The following is a 22,987-nucleotide window of genomic DNA, read 5'->3' as shown; positions in this document are numbered from 1 at the left end:
ATATATATGTGTGTGTGTGTGTGTGTGTGTGTGTTTTATGTATGTATATGCAAAATAATATCTTTTACAGAATTTTTTAAAAGTGGAACTTTTATTAGCTAAAACTCCGTTTTCTTTAAGTTCATTCATTCATTCATTTATTTTAGAATATTTTTCCATGGTTACATGAATCATGTTCTTTCCCTCCCCTCCTTCCACCCCCCTCCCAGAGCCAACGAGCAATTCCACTGGGTTTTACATGTGTTATGGATCGAGACCTATTTCCATATTATTAATATTTGCACTAGGGTGATGGTTTAGAGTCTACATCCCCAATCATATCCCCATTGACCTATGTGATCAAATAGTTGTTTTTCTTCTATGTTTCTACTCCCACATTTCTTTATCTGGATGTGGAGAGGATTTTTTCTCATAGGTCCCTCAGAATTCTCAAAGTTTTTTAAAAGCAATATTACCAACTCTGTAGGTACTAAAGTATAAAAAGAGTATTTCTGATGGAGGACAGACTTTTGTGTCAAATTGTACATATAGATGGGCACGTATATTAATACAACACATCTTAAGTTATAATTACAGAATATAACCGAAGAATACAATGAAACAATTTGTTTCAGGGCACTTTGAAAGATTAAAGACAATTCGTTAGTTCTAAAAATAAAATTAAAGATGCTTCTGTTCAGACAGGATCACTGGCATGCCATTTAATGTTTAATTTAGATGATACTGTTATTTATTGATAATAGAAAGCCAAGAGGGATCATGAACATGGAACATTTTCGATGCAACTACCCAATCTAGATATAAAGATATACAGATGAAACCTTTTTCCAAATTTAGTGTTGCTTGTGAAAAGCCTAACATACAGTCCGATAAAGCAAATATCAAAGATTTGATTTGAGTCTTCAGAGCTGTTTCTCAGAGTTACAACTGATATTCTTATTGCACATTTAGCTTTACACATCAGTCAGAATATTTTCTTATAACTTTTCCAATTAAGTCGACTCAAATAATGCTTATACCACTTGAAAACAGCATTTGGCATGACAGATAATCAATTACATTTATTGGTATAAATTTGCATTTTTTCCTTTGCAAGAATTCAGTTCAATTCAATTCACAGAATCATGGATTCAGAGAATACTGATGCAGAAAAAGTCTTCTATTGACATGTATCTGGTCGAATCCATATCTAAAAGAAATTCTGTCCAATAAGTGGTCATGCAACTTCTGCTTAAAAGATTTCCAGTGGAGAGAAGTTTCCCAAGCTTCCCATGACTGTCCATGTGACATTATATTACTTGGGAAGTTTTTCTGACATTAAGCTTGTTATTTTCTAACATTTCTATGCTTTCTTTCCATTTCTGCCTCTTGGGGATTTATAATATATTGAAGTCCTTTTCTGTTGACATCTGTTCAAATACTTGAATGTAGTCATTATTTCTCATCACTTGAAAATCCTTTATTCTTTACTAAATACCCACAAATTCTTCAACAGATTTTTAGAAAATTCTCACCAGAAGCACCTAGATAGTATAATAGATGGAACTCTGGACCTTGAGTCAGGAAGATCTGAGTTCAAATCCTCAGACATTTACTTCCTATGTAACTCTGGGCAAGACATTTTAACTCTGCTTATTTTAATCTATAAGATTCATATCTTATTAGCAATTACTTTTCAAGGTTCTTGTGAGAATAAAATATCATTTGTAAACCCCAAAGTGCTATAAAAATAATAGCTTTTATTTTTGTTGTTCCTATTGTTGTTATAATTAAAATTATCATCCTGGTTTCCATTTAATGGAAACTCTCCAATTCATCAATGTCTTTTCTAAATAAGTACTAAAGAGAATAACACTCCAAATTTGGTCTGAGTTGGATAGAATATAGTGCAAATACCATTCCTTAATCAACTGAGGTAGATATGCAAAGTACATTTTTGATATTTAAAGTTTTTAATATGTGAGCTCCTTAGCAGCAGCAGTAACAGCAGCATCATTGCAGCTATCATGATCTTTGTCACAGTAATCGCCATTATCACTGTCAACCTTATTTTGAACATCAGGCCTCTCTCAGTGGCTACAAAAAGTGCATTTGCTTTCTCGATCCCACAACAAATTGTTTTTGCCATCCATCAAATGTACTGCTACTTAGCTACGCACCCCTATTTTATTCTGTAAGACTGATTTTTTGAATTCAGAGGAAGGAAACTAGAAATTCAAAGAAGCAAATCTAAGTTTCAAATTTTCGTTATTCTATAAATTTCTCTTGGGTTTTATATATCCCAGGATTATCTTTTCCTTTAAATCTTTTCATAGTCTCTGGATAGAGTTGATGTGAAAATTTGGTTAACTGACTAATTCCATAAACTTAGAAATCTTCATTAACTTTAAGCAAGTAATAACTGGCACAAAATATATGAAGCATTGCAGCAACCAATACAGATGATACTTTGAAGGGACTCTAAAGGTACTTGCCATCAAGAAGCAGAGAGCTTTTATTGAAAGAATGTGATCGAGTTTAATACATTAGGAACAAGGTTACTTGAGAGAGGTGGAATGATGAACATCTTTGAGGTTGCATGTGTGAAAGAAAGGAAAAGTTATTTATGGAGTAAGAGATGGCTAATGGACATCTTATATGTTTCTTATATTTGCAAAGTAAAAGCAAAAATAGTGCCCATTAGCTTGAATGGACATCCTGGGGTAAACTCATAGGTGTGAGATTAAAAATGAATATCTAAATATTCACTATATTTAGTAAGATTTATTAATAATAACTTGAGGTAAAGAGGAATAAAAAGTCAAAAGTAAAAGCCTGAGTAAAGTCAGCTTCCCTAGCCATGCATGTGGGAAAAGAGAGAGAGAGGCAGAGCTCCCCACAACTATATATAAAAACAGGCAAGGATGTTACATGGATGAAAGGAAAAGGATGCTGGGTAATATTAAAGGAATTTTGGGGAACATAGTCCTGGTGTAGAACATTCTAACTACACATTGAAAAGGGTCACAAAGAATGGGCTAAAATTAGCTTCTCTGGAGGGAAATCTTGCATTGATAACCTCATTGATCAACTTGAATAAATATTGAATATATGTTCCAGGTACTTACTTAAAAAGTTCATTTCTGCTGATTGCTCTGTTAGTCTGGGGGTCAATTGCATAGACAACCAGGTCAGACTTGGTATAGTCTTCTAGAGAATAGGCTTCTCCAAACCGTCGGGCACTGATGGATTCCACCACAACTTTGGCACCAGGAATCTGTTCTTGCACATAACGATCCAAAATCCTATCCATTAAAACAGAAAGCAAACACAGTTCCTTAGAGATTGCTGTGAGGAGAGACAACTTAAAACCATAGGAAATAGGGCCCAATGCAATGATATCTAACTTTGTGTCGCTGCTAGGTACATCTTATAACTGTTTTTAAAAAAAATCTCCATATTTTTTAAATGGTGACCTGTTCCAGGGATCACAAAAGCATAATAATATAGAGGGAGGTCATCAACCATGTCCTGTTTATGTCTGAGCTTTTGGAATTTATGATACCATTTCAGTTTCAAATGGCCCATGGGAAATGCCAAGTATGTTTTACAAATAAAACTGTCAACAATTTATAGAAGTCATAGGGGCCACAGAGCTCTTTGGTTCTATCTTTTTCCATGGTGGGGAGAGGATGATAAATTCCTTGGCCCATGTCTTATGGGATCCATGCCAGGGCATTGGATCACATGGAATGGAACACCTGTTCTTCCTATGGGTGTCATGAGAAGAAATAGGAGCTCTTAGAAAAATACCATTCACCTCTGCAAATTACAGTCTTAAAGAGTTGTACAGAGCAGAGTGTCAAACACACAGTTAGTCGGCCCTGTTAGCGCAGAACCAGATTAAAATGCATTTGGGAAAGTTCAAAATTAAAAAAAAAACATACACATTAAAGCATAACATTAATTTGTGGTTTTCTAAGACAATTATGCGTCCCTCAGGGATCCTTTTCTATTTGAGTTCGACATTATTATTTTAGAACACTGAGAAGTTAGTGACTTGCTCAGGGTCACATGGCTAAGATTTTTGAAAAGTGGCCTTGAATTCAGAGATCCTGGCTTCAGGGCCAATTTTCTATTCACTTCATCATGATGCTTCTGAATTTTAATGAGAGATCTTATGTTGCAACTTTGAATAGGGTCCAAGGATGACTTCCCTACCTCTTGACAGTAAGCAGTAATGTAACAAGACTTGGGTGTTTAAAGGCATGTATGCTCGAGGCTCCCCAACAGCGTTGAAAGGGAAAGGAAACAGAACAACCAATAACTGGATTCTGGAGTTCGCGTCTGGACAATTCAAGGGTGAGGAACGCACATTGCATTTTCTTCAACTTAATTGCCAAATAGACCAAAATAATTGAATGCTTATATTCAAAAGGTGAATTTGCTAATAATAGCCTTATCCATGGTGCTGGCCAAGGGAAAACTTCAAAGTTTTTCATTTGTTGAGCCAAGGTAGGTCTGACAGCTTGTTTATGTATGGGCTATCTGGAGTCAAGAGACAGAGACTAGTCCTTACTTCTCTATTAGAGACCCAGAGCAATCGATATCACTACTCAGTTTTCTCATCCATAAAAATTAGAAATTTGGATTAGATGATCTTAAAAGTGCTAAACTTTGATGAATATTTAAACAAATATCTTGCCCTACTTTGTATCTTTCAAACTAACAAGGTTTAATAATGCACATTCACTTCCATAAAATTTTGTAGGATCACAGCACCATCAATTTGGAATGTCCAAAGTAATCTTCTTTATACAGGTTGAGAAACTGAGGCCTCAAATGGCTAAATGATGTTACGTTGCCAGTATGTTTCTGAGGCAGGATTCAAACCCATGGCTGTTGCCTCCAGTTGTATTATGCTCCTTCCTTTAATCTAATTGTTATGCATTTTGTGTTATGTATTGTGTATTTATGTGTCCTATTTCTACATCACAGATTGTTTTGTACATTTTGTTAGATATAGAATAGAAAAGAGTCACTGTTTGAAATGGAAAGGGTATAAGAGCTGAGCTATCTTCTCCTCTTGACTATTAGGGAGGCAAAATGAATGTGGGAAAGCCATTTAACTACTTTAAGCATCCATGTCTTCATCTTTCAATAAGGAAATTATATCCTCATCTATCAAATGAGAGAGTTGAACTAGGTGGCCTCTGACATCACTTCCAGCTTTAGATATCCGTACTAGGAGAACTGCCTGCTCCATTGAGAGAATGACTAGCCCAGGATCTCATGGAATGTAGAGGAGTAAAAACTGAATCCACGTCTGTTTGATTTTGAAGTTGGACCTCCTATTCATTCTGCAAAATGTCTTTATGAACCCTTCCAAAAATAAAATACTACAAATGATAAACCACTTGCTAAATCACACGAGATTAACCAAATTATTTCCTATTTTTGAGATGCATTTCTGACTCTCTGTCCCATCTCTACAGGTTGGTGTCCTATTCATCCTTAAAATTCAGCTGTATTAAAGTTTTTTTTTTTTATTTCTGATTCACTTATCCCAGAAATAATTTCTTCTGCATCTGGTTATATAGCACTTCTTATCACTCTTATGTACTTCCATATTGCAAATCATATCTGACAGGCAGCATCATATAGTAACTGGGGGGCTAGCCTTAGAGCTAAAATCCTGAGGTACAAGGCTATTCTCTGACATATAGTAGTGACATGACTATGGATAAGTCACTTGAATCAATCAACATTTATCAAGTGCTTACTATGTGCCAGACACTATGTTAAATGCGAGAGAGACAACCTCTGCATTCAAAGAACTTACAATCTAATGGGGAAGACAACATGCAAACACATATATACAAAATAAGTTATATTCCAGATAAATACGAATTAACAGAAGGAAAGTACTAAAATTAAGAAAGGCTAAGTAAAGCTTCCAGGAAAAGATGAGATTTTAATTGGGACTTAAAGGAAACTGAAAAGGTCAATAATTGAAGGATATGAGGGAGAACATGCCAGGGATGGGAGATAGCTAGAGAAAAGAGGGCAGTTACCTGTCACCAGAATCCTTTAAGAATATACCTTTCAAAAAGAAACTTGCCAACCTGCAATTGTTTGAAGGATTTTCCTCACTTGGAATCCTAAACACTGATGAAATTCCAGGTCCCTTTCCCAAATCCCCAATGCAAATTTTGGGAGGAATTGTTCTGTGATTTAATTATTGTAACAAATTTCCAAGGGAGTAAACTCTCCTTAGCAATGTAGACCAGATCTGCCTCTTGAAATTATACTTCTAGGGAAGCAGCATGGTACATTGGAAAGAGCACTAGCCCCGATATCAAGGGATTTGTGTTCAGACAGGGGCATGTTGATAAATGTTTAACAATCAGCTTACTGTAAAGGGAGGGCACACTTTTAGATTTAATCTATAGTATCAATATTTCATCCTTCACTTTCTTGAGCCTAGAAGTCAACAAGAAACTAAGGCCTTACTTGTAATACTTAACAATTTCAGATCTGTAATTGATCAAACTGAAAATATCACAAATGGCTTTAGCCAGTAAAAACTTCATCTGACACACCATCTCCTTTGGTGTCTATAGTTATATTTCTTTGCATAAGTCATTTGACTTCCCTTGACTTCAGTTTATACAGTTTATTATTTTTCAGTTTTATATCTATAAATAATAAGAATAGTTGCCTACAGAAGAGGGGGAATCTCCAGAATAACGAAGTTTATGTCTGAAGCAAGATGTGAATCCAAGTTTTCCTGATGGTGAGGTCAGGATAGTATGTCTCTCTGTGATTTCAAAGAGGCATTTTAAAATAGTAATCGAGTTTAATTGAAATATTAGCATCAGGATATAAATATTGTTCTATGATGGAGGCTTTTCTTAAGGATCTACATTGAGTAAGCATTGTGTGAGGCACTAGGAAAATCCAAAGAAAAAGCAAAAAAAAAAGTTTGATCTTGAATCACTTCCATTCTAATGAGGAAGACAAGATTATACCTAAATTGCTACCTTTAAGGGACATACAGAATAGGTGGAAGATTTGTGAAGGTGTGTAATGTGGAATAAGTCTAGAAAGGTGGGATTGATGAAGAAAGATTGTAAATATCAAATAGAAGCATATGAATTTATTCTAGAACTAATAAGGGTTACTGAAGTTTATTGAGCAGAAGTGTGACAAAATCTATACTGTAGGATGACCTACATAAGTGATGGTGAACCTTTTAGAGACCAAGGGCCCAAATGGCACCCTCATGCCACATGTGAGCCAGGCTCTTTTCCAAGAAAGGGGAGGAAGGAAACACTCCCATTGAGCTACTGGCAGAGGGTGGAATGATGTGAAAAATGTCCTCAGGCTCAGTTAGAATATTTGTTTAGTTATTACTATGTGCTCAGGGAGGCATTAAATTTTAAGGATAGAAAAACTTGAAAGGAGTTAATATTCTCATAGGAAGACAACACATTTTGAAGAATGATGGGCAGTAGAGCAGAAGTTTGGTTTTGAAAGTTACAGGGATCATGAGTGAAGCCAAAGTGAGACAGATGTTCTCAGCTAATCACTTAATCTGTGCCTTGGTGTGCTCATCTCTAAGACAGGAGTAAGAGCACCTGCCTCCCAAGGTTATTGTGAGGACAAAATGAGATAATATTTGTGAAGCACTTTGTAAAACTTAAAATAGTATACAAAAGATAGGTAATATCATTGTATTGTTTTAGGATAGGGACATCAAAGCATACTTACAGATTGAAGAGATGGAGCCTGTAGAAAGAGAGGGATAGTACGACTGATGCCAAGAGTAAAGTATATTATTAGAAATCTGAGGATCCCTTCAGTAAAGTAACAGTGGAATAGGTGAATAAACACAACATGTTTTCATTGAGATGATTCATAAGATGATAGATTTTGAGGAACAAGGATTCTTAAAGAACCTACTATGTGCTAGGCACTGTGCCAAGCACTTTACAGATAGCATCTCATTTGATAAAATTTAGATCTTCTGTAGCTCAATACTGTCTCTCCATTCCTTACTTCTCTCACTTCCTCCCCCTCTGTCTTTGTCTCTCCTTATTTGTCTCTTTGGCTCTATTTATCTCTCTCTGCTACTGTCTCTTTGTCTCTTTCTCTCTACTCCTGTCATTGTCATTCTGCTCTATCTCTATCACTGACTCTTTGTGTCTCTATCTCTGCCTACCTCTTCTTTGTCTCTCTAACACAGCACAAGCACACACATCAGGAACCTGAGAATGAAAGGGAACTGTCACAAGGCAGTATGTAATAGAAAGAGGATTCAAATTTAGGTTTTGCAAGTCCATATTCACATAACTTTGCACCCAAATTATTAGTATTTTTCAAGCACTAGTTGAGGGTCAGGAATCTGAAGGAGTTATTGCATACCATAAATACACCTGGATCCATGAAATATTAAAGTGTTATTTGGGTACCTGGTGGTATCTGTGCTTTCACCACCATTGAGCAATGATCAACTAGAGTGGAGTTATCAACACATCAACTAAGAACACCATTCATCAGTACCAATGCATGTTGCCTTAGGGTCTGGTGTAGTTTTTTAAAGGTAGATGATGTTGATTCATTTTTAAAGAACACCTTCTTCAAACTAAATGTGAAGTTCATGAATCAAAGATGAGAGACCATTCTTTTATGTAGGAGTTATACTTTTAAAACTAATTAAACTTTTTTTTATAAACCTTGGTCAAAGGAAAGGGAAGATCATAGGCAGAATTCTATTTGGTAACTTTCTTTCCCCAAATGCCAACACATATATTTCTATTTATCTTCTGGGAGCATTGACTTTCATGGAAAAAAAAGAGAATAATGGCCCAGTTTGAGAGGAGGCACTTAGAGGGAAAAGTCAGGAAATACATAAACACATGATTTTTCATTAGATCAGTTGAAGACTAGACTGTAAAATATTCAGGAGAACTTACCCTTCAAAATATCATTTTGGCTAGGTGTCTTTTGCATGTCTTGAACAAAATGGATTTGGGTTCCCCCATTCTATAATGCAGAAATCAAGTCAAATCATCAAGCTGTCTATTTCCATAACTTTATTCCATTTCCATCAGGTAAATAATTTTTCTTTTTCATGAGGGAGATTCTTGGACTGTAAAAGTCAGTAGGTCCCTTTCCTAAAGTGTGTTTTTTATGGATCTTCACTTCCTCCAGTTTAGCTTACCTTTCCTTTTTTCAGTACTGCTCCCCAACCTTTAGCTCATGGTTTCCTTGGCTTCATTCAAGACTCAGCTCAAATGCAGCCTTCTGCAAGAGATTTTCCCAGACCCCTTAAATCCTAGAACCTTTTCTCTGAAATACCTCAAATTTTTTTCTTTATATACCTTATAATTACATAGTTGTTTGGCTGCTGATCCCCCCTTTAGGATATGAGTTCCTTCCTGGAAGACAAGAACTGTATGTTTTGGCCTCCATTTGTATCCCCAGCATAGTGACTTGAACTTAGTGAGCAATAAATAAATTCTTGTTGAATACCATTCTTTTCACAAGCAATAAATCCAAATCCAAATTCTTTAAAGAAAACCAAGATTAATTAAAAAAACCAAACAAACAAAAAAAGAAAACCAAGATTATCTGTAAAATATACTTATGTCTCCTTGAAGTTACAAATGTCATTCTAGACATTTTCATTTAGCATTGATTTATGGATACTTTGTGACTAAATGTGTGTTTCTACATTAACTGAGTAAAGCTCTTTAAATAAATTCTTTTGTATGTCACAGAAGTTACCAAGTGATAATTGAGATGGTAGATTTGGATTGTATAATGTCTAAAAGTTGTGGATATATTTATAATTATAAATTAGAGTAATTTATATATTTATATATATGTATATAATTATAAATTAGAGTAATAGCTCACATGTTGAAATTGTCTCTTTATTTATAAAGAAACCAAAACCAAATGATCATTAATTTTCTTTCCCTGCAATCCTCTGCAGTGAGAACAAGCATGGTGTGTAAGTAGAAAGAACATTGGACTTAGAATCAATGTACTATTGTGACAGTGGAAATGTTAATAATTCAAGCTCCAGATTTGCTATTTACTACCCACGTGACTCAAGGCAATTCACTGAAATTCAATGGACCTTGGTTTTAGAATATTTGAAATAAGACGGTTGAGCTGATGATTATTTGAGTCCTCTAAAAGGTGTTTTTCAGCCTTACAGTGTCTTATACCACTCTTTTCACTCTGTACATCTTTCATTCCTTAAGTCCAGGTGCCTTTTAGTTTTTACACTCAACTGAAACTTCTAAAAGGCTTAAATTACCTTCATCTCTCATTCATTGCCTTTGTCCCAATCCATTCCTTCATATTCTATGAAGCATTTGATGCTCTTGTCTACCTTTCTTAAAGATGATTCTTCCCCTGTTTTGTTTTGTTTTTTAACATGCTGGTTCTCCTCCCTATCGATATATCAAATAATATAACCCTAAGAATATAGGCTATCTACTGGCTATATGATCATGGATAAATCCTTCTAAGCATGTTTCTTTTTCTTTAGGAGATTCCCTTGGGTTAGTTACAATGTCTTGCTTTAATTTTCTTGCCTCAGAAGAAATGCGAGTCTATATGTTTTCTAAATATCATTCTTGGTCTATGTTTTTAAGCTTATTTTTAATTTTTCATTCAAATCAAGTGATGTTTGAAACAGTGATTGCTTTTATTATGTATGATTGCCTCCTCAGTATTTCAAAGAACAAAATGCATAATCCTATCAAGCTTAACCATTAGGAACATAAAACACATTTTCATCTATCTTTCTATTTTAATGAGTTCAAGACCATTTGAGGTGCTATTCCTTTTGGGTTGTTCCTTTCCACCAGTATCTCAACCTTTCTTCCTTTCTTTCACTGTCCTTTTTCTTTTTAGTCATCCTTTCTCTATATATACTTCAAATGATCTCTCTTAACTGAGCCAATTCACTCTAATACTATACTTCTTAAAGGAAGAGTCACTCGATTTTCTTATTGTCTTGTACCACTCTTTTCACTCTCTACATCTTTCATTCCTTAAGTACTGGTGCCTTTTAGTTTTTATATTCAACTAAAACTTCTAAAAGGCTTAAATTACCCTCATGTCTCATTCCTCGACATTCTCCAAATCCATTCCTACATATTCTATGAAGCATTTGATACTCTTGTCTACCTTTCTTAAAGATGATTCTTCCCCCATTTTAAAAAAAAAGATACAGGTTCTCCTCCTTATCAACATACCAAATAATACGCCATGCTTTTCCTAGATATTCTCTTTCTAAACTTATGAGAGATTTTTCCATGATCAGTAAGAATGTGCCCTTCCTACCCACTCTAGAAACTCTGTGCCTCAAATACTGTTATGCATTTAGCTAGTGTCTTTGCTCATTTTGTTTTTGTCACAAGAATTCATTTTTGTTAGATGCTAGGAGATGGTAATGGAAATATCAGCCCACAAACTGTGATTGCATGGATCAACCTTTGGATATTCTTTATGTCAACACTTAGCACAGTGCCTGGAACATTATGTGCCTGCAATCACTATATATGCTAAATAAATGCTTGTTGACTCACTGGCTTATGTAAAAAAATTCCAAATATGGTAGGGTCTATGTAAGCCAGACATATTGATCAACTGCTTATGGATTCCTTGTTGGAGTTCTACAGATGAAGACTTTATGACCACTTGGTGGAGCTATAATGGAGATTCTCAGGCAGTTATGAATTATCTGGGGGAGCCAAGGAGGTCCCTTCTAACTTAGAGATTCTGTAATTCTATGATTCTTTGGGTGAGGAAAACATAACTATTAAAAGTATCTCATTCAGAATCTTGTTTATTGAGTTCCTGAGCTCACTATAGATATAAAAGTAGTAATCAATGATTCTTTGCAACCACAGAAACTGCTCAAGTGAGTGCCTTGATATTTCTATACTGAATAATATAATCTGACTCTAGTCTTACCCAAAGGATTGTACTTTCTAATTAAATTACTGTGCCTGCCAATAGCCTAGAGAGGTCTTATCTCTATCATGGATACCAGTAGGGAAACATTGGTGGTTTTTTTTTTTATTATTCTTTTTAAATAGTTCACAAGATTGAAAACTCAAGAGCAGGAAGAGGCTTTAGCAGCCATCAAATTCTGCCCTTTCCTTTTACAATGAAGCTCAGCGATATTAAATGACAATATACAGTTACATAGTAGGTATCTGAGGCAGATTTAGAACCAAGGTTTTCCTGATACCAAGTCTAACATTTTAGCCATTTTACCTTGCTTCCTCTTAGTTATATAATTGCATATGGTGCTTCATAGAAGGGCATAGACTAGAGATTTTTTCCCAGCAGCAATGCCAAAAACTGGCAGATGACTAACTTGAAATTTTTTGCCCCTAATGATAAGGAGCACAAACTACTCATCTGGCAAGCAGTGTGAAAAGTGTCCTGAAGAGAAGGGTAAGGCTAATCCAGCAAGGAATTCAGCTGGTAGAAAGACTATTATGGCTAATGATTTTTCTTAATTAGTTGCCAAACTCTGTTGTTCTAAGTTCCTAATGAAAGTCAAGTGCCATCGGGGCCTACAAATATCTACTCTCCTTTCTCACATTGTTTATGCATCTAAATTGTGGTGTAGAAGTAATTCTAGACTCCTGTGGCTTCTGCCATGGAGGCACACTTTCATGGAAGGCTCTAACAATATGAGTAGTCTTAAAGGAAAATCCTAGCAGACTGCAGTGAACATATAATTTGATTTAAATAAATTCAGCAGGGGGCAGCTGGGTGGCTCAGTGTATTGAGAGCCAGGCCTAGAGACTGGAGGTCCTAGGTTCAAATCTAGCCTCAGACACTTCCCAGCTGTGTGACCCTGGGCAAGTCACTTGACCCTCATTGCCTATACCTTACCACTCTTCTGCCTTGGAGCCAATACAGAGTATTGACTCCAAGATGGAAGGTAAGGGTTTTTTTTTTTAATAAAAAAATAATAAAGAAAATTAATTCAGTGAATATTTATTGAATTTGGAATTGGAAGTACTTGAATTCAAATTTCACTTCAGGCAGTTACTGTGAGACTCTAGGCAAATTTCCTAATGTCTTTAAAAATCATGTTGATTTATCTGTAAAATGTTGATAATAATATCCACCTCACATGGTTGTTGGGAGGATCAAATGAGATAATATACACCAATATTTTGAAACCCATAAATTTCTATAATATTATTAGTATTATTATTATTAATTGTGATTTTACCTAAGACATGGACATATTGATTTCTCAATGGTAGAGAGAGGTTCTACAATCATAAGTCTAGAGATCCCTGAAATACAAGGATTATAGTATTCAAGGTTGCGCCATGATTATTTTTAACTGATACCCATAAAAGCACTTTCAACCTCTAAGATGACAAAATTATTCATTTGTTTGTGAGATGTCATCCCTTCCCTGAGTGCCTGAAAATTCATATTGCATTGAACATTTTAACCTTCAAAATCAAAGCATAGGGAGTGAAAGTCATGGATCACCTGCCTTTGCAACAAACATTTGAACTCTTCTGTCTGCCAGATATGCAGACCTAGGAAGTAGCTTCCCCAGATTTCCCAAGAGCATTACAAAATTAGAAATTAGTGAATGGATCTGCATTTTAATTAGAGAAGTACTGAAGACACTGTTCATCCATGAATTCATAATAATCAATTGATAAATTAAGAAACATTTATTAAATATTTACTATGTGCCAAATACTACATCAGGCACTGGTGGTGTAAAGGAATTTGGAGGAAAAAAAAAGAAGGAAAAAATGTTTCCACTCTCAAGGAGCTTACATCCTATAGCAGCTGGGAAAATGTGTTCATCAAACACTAAATCTCGCATGGAATCTTCTAAATAAGGTTAGTTAATAGGGCCGATTAGGGCTCAGGCCCTAAGAGTTTCATGTCATAGATCTCAACCGATGAAAGCCAATGCCCAATCAATTCCAATCAATTAATTTCAATTCCAGAAATACATATTAGTAACATACCATATGTAAGGCATTACTTTGGATACTGTGGATTCAGAGATTAAAAATAAACAAAAATACCCTAAATAATTCCTGTCCTCAATGAATTTACTTCTGCCTGCCTATTGCTATATTGTATATAAGTAAGCAAATCCCCAAAATACTTAGTGTAATTTCCACTGGGTGTGGGGATGATAGGAAATTTGCCTCATTTGTGCTTTAAAGAAAACTAGATATCCTCAAAAATAGGGGCTGATACTAAATAAAGAGAAAAAATGCAAATTTCTCGAAAGCATTTATTGCACTCCCTCAGAATGAGCACCAGAAATGATTAAGAATATCTAGGAAAGAGGAGGGGCATTCTATTTTTCTTTTCCTTTCTTCCCTAATAGAGGTGCAGTTTGGGCAATAAAAAGCATTAAAATGTTATTATTTTATGTGTGGCTAATGCTTAATGTTTACAGTTAACTTTTAATTTATGTTACACTGATTACAGAGTTATTATAGCAAAGGATATCATTAATAAGATGTGCCACGGGGGAGGCCATGCTCCATTAGTTAAGAGAAATGAAGCTGCTCAATTTTTCTGTCTTTATAATCCCTATATGTCTTTGCAGGAAGTAGGCTTCTTTCTAAATGGTATGTGGTCAGCAAAATTTTAGGTAATTAAACTTTAGGAGCTCCGACCTAACAGAGATTTCACAACGGAAAGAAATTGCCAAGAAATTACTGGTCTTTAATTTATTCCAATAGGGATTGTTTGCTGTACCTGTTTGAAACTGGCATTATAACAAGGCCAGGGAAATAAATGAGGCTATTGGTTAAAGTCATAGGAGAATTGCTTGAAAAAACCTGGGGTGTTTGAAATGAAAAGCTAGAAAGAGGAAATGATAGCTGTCTTCAAGGGTTAAAATGCATTCATATGAAAGACCTGTTCCAGTTGACATCAGAGTATCATAGTGTCACAGATTTTGAGTTGCAAGGGGCCTCTGAGGCCATCAAGTAAAAGCCCCTCATTTTATATCTGAGGAAACTGATAGTGAGTGTTAAGTGAGTTGTCTAAGGTCACACAGCTGGTAGGCACCAGGGCAGAATTGTAAGTCAGTTCTCCATGAATTGAAATATGGTACCTATCTCCCATGATACTCTTCTGTTCATGGGACAATAGCATAGTGTTGTGAGGGAGATTAGGTAGTAATTAATTAAGAATTAAGGTTCATCTAGAAATGGAAAGTCCTTCAAAGATTCCTCTGGGAGATGCAAAGAAATATCACCAGATTCAGTTCATTGGATAGTAGCCCTTAATTTACACAACAGATCTCTTCCTAAAAGATTCATAGCACATTCTGGAACACGCAAAAATGCATGTTCCACCGAAAGTGGTCCTAGAGTTACCATTTTTGGTTGCAATTTAGCTACTTTTTGAGTCACACCTGTTGCACCAACAATAGAGAACAGAAATAGAAGCAAAAGTAGCTTTCAATTTGATATTAGATGAATTTCCTAATCTACAGACTTCTTGTTCTAAAATGGAATGGGACACCTCAAGGAGCAGTGGATTCTCCCTCCTGGGAAATTCCCACACAGACATTAGAAGCTCAATTTTTAAAAAATCTTTATCTTCTGATACTAAGTACTGGTTCTAAGGCATCAGAATGGTAAAGTCTATGTATTTGGAGTTAAATGATTTGACCAGGGTCATTCAGCTAGGAAGTACCTGAGGTCAGCTTTGAACTCAGGACATCTTATCTTCAGGTCTGGCTGTCTATCCACTGAGCGACATAGGTTTCTCTAGAAACCCATTTTTAAAATGGAATTCCCATTCATAATGGATTCTACTAGATGACTTCTGAAGTTCCTTCCAAATCTGAGAGTCTGTGATTTTATGATTCTCAGATTCCAAACATACCCATGAGTGAATAAAGAGAGAGGGTCAATAAAAAACAAAATCTGTATCCAAAAGCAAAAAGGAGAGACTGAAATCTTTATGACCTTTATGACATTTCAAGGAGCAACATTGGGATGTGTCCATATTGGGCATTTCATAAACTGTTGAAAAAGATTAAATACCATGGCAGAATTGATGTGTTTTTTTATCTCAATTTCTTCTTTCAAGTTACCATTGTTACGATAGTTTTCTAAGCACATGGTCTCATTAATACTTTTGGTGTTTATTTTAGGTTGGATTTTCTTCACAAAGTGGTTTCTCAGTTCAATCTCAGAATTGCATGTTGTTGAAATCAAGACATCTTAAATAAAGTTTTGCATAATATTCCTTTAAAATCCCCCATTAAAATAGCATGGGGATATTTTAAAGAAATGGGGTAGTTCCATTGGGAAAATCACTAAAAAGGTCTCAGTGAGGGTAAGCCAGAACCAGCCTTTCTCATTTAATTTTTAAATTCTTTGAAAGAAAAACATAACATTTATTCTTTGAAAAAAACATTAATTTTTATATTAAAAAACATTTATGAAGATCTGAATTTTCCCTTATAATTTGTTTTGTCAGACAGTGTTTACATAGTAGAATGTCTGACCCATTTTTGGTAGGCATCACTACTTTGGAAAAAAGATATAGGTATGTCTGTGTATGTGAATATAGGTATATATATATATATACATATATATATATATATATATAAAACATAAATATATTTCTTGTATAAATTCAAGCAAACTTCCATTTCCTCCTTTCCCTTCCCCTTCCACTTCCCCTGCCCCTTCCCCTTCCCTTTCCTTCCCTTCCCTTTCTCCTTTTCTCCTTTTTTGGGGGGTATATTTAAATCTTCAAGAAACTGGATGATTCATTTCTGACATCTATAATTAATATTCAGGAATTACCCTTCCTCAGCTCTCTTAACTCCTTAGTAGGTATTTTCCCCCTTAGTAGGTATGCATTATTGCAGCCTTTCAGACAGGGTAAGAATTCTTTTTTGTTTCCAATCAACTTCCTCAGTTTCACATTTTGTCCTGGTCTCAGTCAAATTACTTACTGCTCCCCTCCAAACTACATTCACTTTCTCTAATGGAGATGGGTCACACTAGACTTCCCTGATTAGGTTTCACTATATTTTTTGTCAATATTGATTCTTAGAGAAAACTGATCAAATGGCCATGAGAGCTGATGGCTCACATGGAATAGCTCTGTAATTATTTTCAGTAACTCCACTTGGCCTCTTCCAGTCATTCATTTAGTAAATTCCATTTAGCACCCTCTATGCAAGGTCCTAAAATTAAAAAAAAAAAAAAGACCAAAAAAAAAGTTTTCGCTTTGAAGAAACTTGGATTCTATTTGGATTCTTAAAAAAAAATGTAAATATATGATAATTGTAGGAGGAAGGGAATAGGGATGAGGAGGGAAAAAGGAGAAGTTTTCAATAGGAGGAGTTATTTGTACTGAGACCTTAAAGGAATCAAAGGATTGTAGGAGTGATTTGGAGGGCTAGTCTTGTTTAGGAAAGGAAGCAGATAATGAGATATTGAGGTTAGGAAAGAGTAAGAATACCAATATAGTGATTATAAATGGCAATTATATGAAATGAGCCAGGAAAGTGGGGCCTTAATGCTATTGTAAAGCCATTTAAATAGCAATCTGAGGAGTTTCTTTATTTTAGAGATAATAGGGAGATATTAAATATTTTGGATAGTAAAGTTAATATGGCCCTTAGGGAGATTGTTTTGTCAACTGTGGATTAGAATGGATGGAGCCTGTTTAGATAGGGAGATGATTGCAATAGTCCAAGCAAAAGATGACCATGGAATATATTAGGTGGGTGACTGTGAGTAGGGAGAAGGAGGCATATCCAAGAGATTTTTGTGGTGTACAAATTAGGAAGATCACCTCAGTCTATGATTCTGATATAAATGATCAGATTACAAAGAGTTCTACTTAAGTGGTTTTTTATATTAGATTTAATTTCATTTTAGGCACTACGAATCAATGAGCAAAATTTTTAATAAAACAGTTTTTCCGAGTAAAGGTTAATGGACTTCTGAATTAATCTAACATTTTATAACCTTGCCTTCCCAATATTTAACCTATAAAGTTAAAGCTTTGGTGCCAATATGGTTTTTTTTAAGACAACTATGAAGTAGCTGGAATAGTTTAAGATCTTATGATCTTTTTGTTTTTAAATCCCAAGATGACATTCAACCAGAATTCAGTCTTTATCAATATAATAAAGATGAGTGTCATGCTGAGCTTCTGAAATATAAAGGCTTTTTATATGCATGTATTCATATAATGCCATATAATGCATATACTCCTATATATATTCATATAGTTAAATATATAATTATATGTCTGTCTGTTCACACATGTAATAATATATGCAAATATATGTAATAAACTACTTAATAACAAAGGAAATGTTAAAGAAGATTAAAAACTGGTTAATTAAGTAGACAATATCCTACTTATTTTTAAAAACTTGTTTAAAGCAAAGCTAATAGCAAAATACTTGACTTAAATAATAAAAAAAATTCATTAAAAAAATTCTAAATTAAGAGTTTTCTCTCCACATGCTTAGGGAGGTTACATTTCACATTTTACAGAAGTATTTATTAAAATGCACTTGAGCTTGGAGGCAGCTAAGTGACTCAGGGGATTGAGAGCCAGACCTCGAGATGGGAAGTCCTCTGTTCAAATCTGGCCTCAGATACTTTCTAACTGTATAACCCTGAGCAAGTCATTTAACTCTCATTGCCTAGCCCTTACTGCTCTTCTGCTTTGGATGTCAGGGCTTATTAAAAAAAATAAAATTGGGCAGATATAAATTTGGACTAATATACCTAGCTGATTCTTTCAAGGAATTTTGGTAATGAAGGTCATCAACTTGCTAATTGTTCCTATTTTTTCCTGAAATATTAGAAGTCTATTTTATCATGAAGATGAGTATGGCTTTTGTATCAAACAATGGATAACTTGGCAACTACACCTCTGTGAAGGACAATAGATATACTACTGTACTAACTCCATGAACCACTTATATATATTTTTAAACCCTTAACTTCTATGTATTGGCTCCTAGGTGGAAGAGTGGTAAGGGTGGGCAATGGGGGTCAAGTGACTTGCCCAGGGTCACCCAGCTAGGAAGTGTCTGAGGCCAGATTTGAACCTAGAACCTCCCATTTCTAGGCCTGACTCTCCATCCACTGAGCTACCCAGCTGCCCCAATGAACCACTTATATGATTACAAATTCCTGAGTTCTTCATTTTCTTCTACTTCTGCAGAGCAAGAGATCAAGTTAATCCATGTATCTCTTGTTATGGTATTTGTCTCCTTCTGGTGTAACTTATTTAAGCTTGTCTCTAAGGATGAGAAAAGGCCAATACTAGGGTTGACTTTTTTGGAAATTAATTTTCTTCTTCCCCAAAAGGGAATTATAAATTAAGATCTGGGGAATAGTGACCCTAAGTGCTGATTGGGCATTTCCTAGTTAGCATCTCAACCAACCTGAGTTCATTTCAGTCTTCTTAAGTCTCTCATTGTGCATTTCTTGTACCTCTTAATTCAAACACTAGAACTGATTAACCCATCAGGTCCAATAGAGAACTTATTCTTTCCTTTCCTTAAAGGAATTTTCACTCTTAATGAGAAGCATTTTCTTATGCTTTAATCGAATTCTTTCACATTGTTTCCCAACATTGCCAGGTGACATTTTCCAAATAAAACAATGACAGATATTCTATTACTGAGTAACTCAAATGACTCAAATGACCTGACAGCATCGGTGGTGGTGGGGGGGAGGGGGAGGGAAGCAACAACAACAGCTTTGCAAAATAACATGCTCACTTACATGGAATACATATTCTAGACATGGAAGAAAAGATGCCATCACCATGGAGGTGAGTGATATTTGGAAGCCTCCTATAGCTTGCCCTAATTATTTCTGCCAGTGTCACGACATGGAAGACTTTTCCATTAGTGCTATAGTGGAAGAATGTGGCCACAAAGACAGAAAGGGAATTAATCATATACCTGATAGCTGGGAAATGGGATCCCTATAGGCCAAGGAGTTCTTCTCTTTAATTGGTTCCCCCCAGTGCCCTTATGTTTTCTGTCTAGGATTCCAACACTATAGTATAGCTTTTTGTTACTAGCAAAAAAAAGGTAATTATCTTCAGGTCATACTTTCCTGGACCTCAATCCTATAGAATAATGACTTTTACTTCACAAACAACTCTAAAATTCAAGTAAAGTTCCCTAGTCTACAGCATATTGGAAGTTTTTTCTAGTTCCTTGGTAGGCACAAAGAACCCCTGCAAGGGTGTCTTGTGTTGATTTTGGGTGTATCTTTCTTATTCTTATGTGTGGGAATATTGTGTTCTCATTTGGAAAGTAGACTTCTGGAGGGCAGGGACTGTTTTCAATCTTTCCTTGAATTCCCGGGACATAGTGGTACAGTGTCTGTCACTTTGTGAGTACTAATTAAATGTCTATTGATTGATTAATTGGTTGAATGACTCACAATAAGGGATGGGGAAGCAGACATATGGATAGCAGCTGGAAATAACAATTACTTAACATAAATTAGCAGAAAATGATTAAACATCAAGATAAAAAAGTAATGAGAACACAATAGTCCCAAGCCATTTGGTCTTCATCTGACTCTCAACTTATTGACTTTGTGTAATATGAATGTCCATAAAGAGGATGCTGAATCATTCAGAAAAAGTTTAAGACCTACTATGTGCCAGACATTGCACTAAATATTTTCCAAATATTATTTGTTGGTACTATTATTATGGTCACTTTTTATAGATAAGGAAACTGAGACAGAGAGAAGGTAGCTGACTGGTACAGGGCTACAGAGCTAATGAGTGCCTTGAGGCAGTTTAGAACTCAGGTTTTCTTAACTCCAAATCCAGTACTCTTAACCACTCTGCTTTCTAGCTGCTTCAACAAGGAATAATACCTGCATATGTTTAATACACTTATAATAAGATCTTTTAGTAGTTTGTTGTTGTTCAGTTGTGTCTGAATCAATGTGAGTCCCATGGATGCTGTCCATGGAGTTTGCTTGACAAAGATACTACAGTCATTTGCTATTTTCTTCCCCAGTGTGTCTCCCTTTTACAGAGGGGGAACTAAAGCAAATGGGAGTCAGTGACTTGACTAGGATCACACAGCTAGCAAGTATCTGAGGTAGAATTTGAATGCAGATCTTTTTCCCTCAAGGTCCAGTGATTTATCTACTGTCTTACCTAGCTGTCAATGTTATTTTTAGTGGCAATATCTGGCCTCTAACTTGCATATGGTTCCCTCCACTTGTTTTAAGGCATCTTTTTAAGATTAAAAGTAATAACAATTGCTTATATTCTCCAATTAGGATATATACACTAGCATTTAATCAGAGATTGGACTTTCTGCCTAAATTTATATTTATATATCTATCTCTAATTATCCCTTGACCCTTGGTATCCTTTTTTTTTTAAATCCTTGTACTTTGGTGTATTGTCTCATAGGTGGAAGATTAGTAAGAGTGGGCAATGGGGGTCAAATGACTTGCCCAGGGTCACACAGCTGGGAAGTGGCTGAGGCCGGGTTTGAACCTAGGACCTCCTGTCTCTAGGCCTGACTCTCACTCCACTGAGCTACCCAGCTGCCCCCCCTTGGTATCCTTTTAAACAATCCCTTGGTTGTTTAAATAAAATGCAAGTTATTAGAAACACTTGGACAAACAAATGGAATATTATAATATAGTCTACATGGATGAATAGTATGGCTGGATAATACTGTGATTACCTGATCACACACACTCACATGAGGAGGCAAGGGAAGTGGTTCCTACAAAAGTTGAAGACATCTCACTAGTGTCTGGTTTCAAACTATTGCTGTGTTAATGAAAAATAACCTATTTTGTGCCATCACAATGACTTAAAAGTACTTCATTTGGTTCTAAAATCAAGCTGGAACTAAGAGAGTACTGGGGATAACTCCATCACCTCCAGAGAGGCACTGGCAGTGGGGAAAAAGCAGATCTTTTCTCTGGATTTCCTTCTGTCCTTGAATAGATGGATACATTGCTCTCAGGCAGAGTAGGCTATTCTAAGATGCCTATAGAGCCAATAGCCCTCTTCCATATCTTCCTTCTCTACCACAATTCCATTTTTCACTTTTTCCTGGTTACATCCTTGGTTGTTGGTCCTTCCCAGACCAACATTATATGATTTCATTCTTTCCTTTCCACTTGCAAATCCTTGAATTCTTTAACTGGTTCTGACATGGCTCCTCCTAATGATAAATTTTGATAAATTAAATAACTAAGTTATTATTATCAAATAACTAAAATAATAAATTTTGATAAATTAAAAAACTAAATAAATAATAAATTAAATAACTAATTTGATAAATTAAATCATTAAGTATTCTTTCCTAACAAAAGTACTTACTTTTGAATGGGGAAGGATAATTTGTGGCCCTCTGCTCTTAACATATACATGTTGGAATTTTTATGTATGTAAGTTACATAGCCATTATGATATAGACACAGTACCATATATACATATGTAAATACATGTAGGTATTCCATGTATATATATTTACACATCAGAACACATGCATGTGTATATAGTTTGAAATGTTCAAGTTTAACAATAATCTAATATGAAAACAAATGAGCATAAATGGCTTACTCTGTCAGTTCTTCGATGTTCTGCTCCACAAGTGTTGGAGGCACATTGGAAACAATGACTTGCATGTCTAGTTGATTGACTACCGATACCTGAAAAGCAGCAATAGAAGGGTCAACAGTTCTTTCTGTGTGCAGATTAGTCGAGTGCAAAATCCCAATCCATGTTCTTGCCATTTCTAACATGTCTAAACATGATATCTCTTCTTTTTAAAGTTAAGCAGAAATCAATTAAAATTTACTCAGTTGTGTATTTCTCAACAATCATATATTTCATTACCATTATGATCTGGACTCTATTTTAGGCGCTAGGGATACAAATACAAAAGTGAAAGGAAATTCAT

At 35.3% G+C, this 22,987-nt stretch overlaps 1 protein-coding gene across 1 annotated transcript in view; it reads right to left on the bottom strand.

The window, feature by feature from the left end:
• Positions 1-22,987, bottom strand: part of PCDH15 (protocadherin related 15) — a 660,961-nt gene that overhangs the window by 31,441 nt on the left and 606,533 nt on the right. The window contains exons 25-26 of the mRNA XM_044660331.1: positions 22,648-22,736; positions 3,108-3,284 (exon numbers count right to left, since the gene is read on the bottom strand). Coding sequence (XP_044516266.1) covers positions 3,108-3,284; positions 22,648-22,736 — 266 coding nt within the window. The remainder of the gene's footprint in view (positions 1-3,107; positions 3,285-22,647; positions 22,737-22,987) is intronic.

This window comes from Gracilinanus agilis, chromosome 2 (assembly GCF_016433145.1).
Source record: "Gracilinanus agilis isolate LMUSP501 chromosome 2, AgileGrace, whole genome shotgun sequence".
Taxonomy (NCBI): domain Eukaryota; kingdom Metazoa; phylum Chordata; class Mammalia; order Didelphimorphia; family Didelphidae; genus Gracilinanus; species Gracilinanus agilis.
Note: the sequence above shows the minus strand (reverse complement) of the source record. Positions and strands in the feature narration are given on the sequence as shown.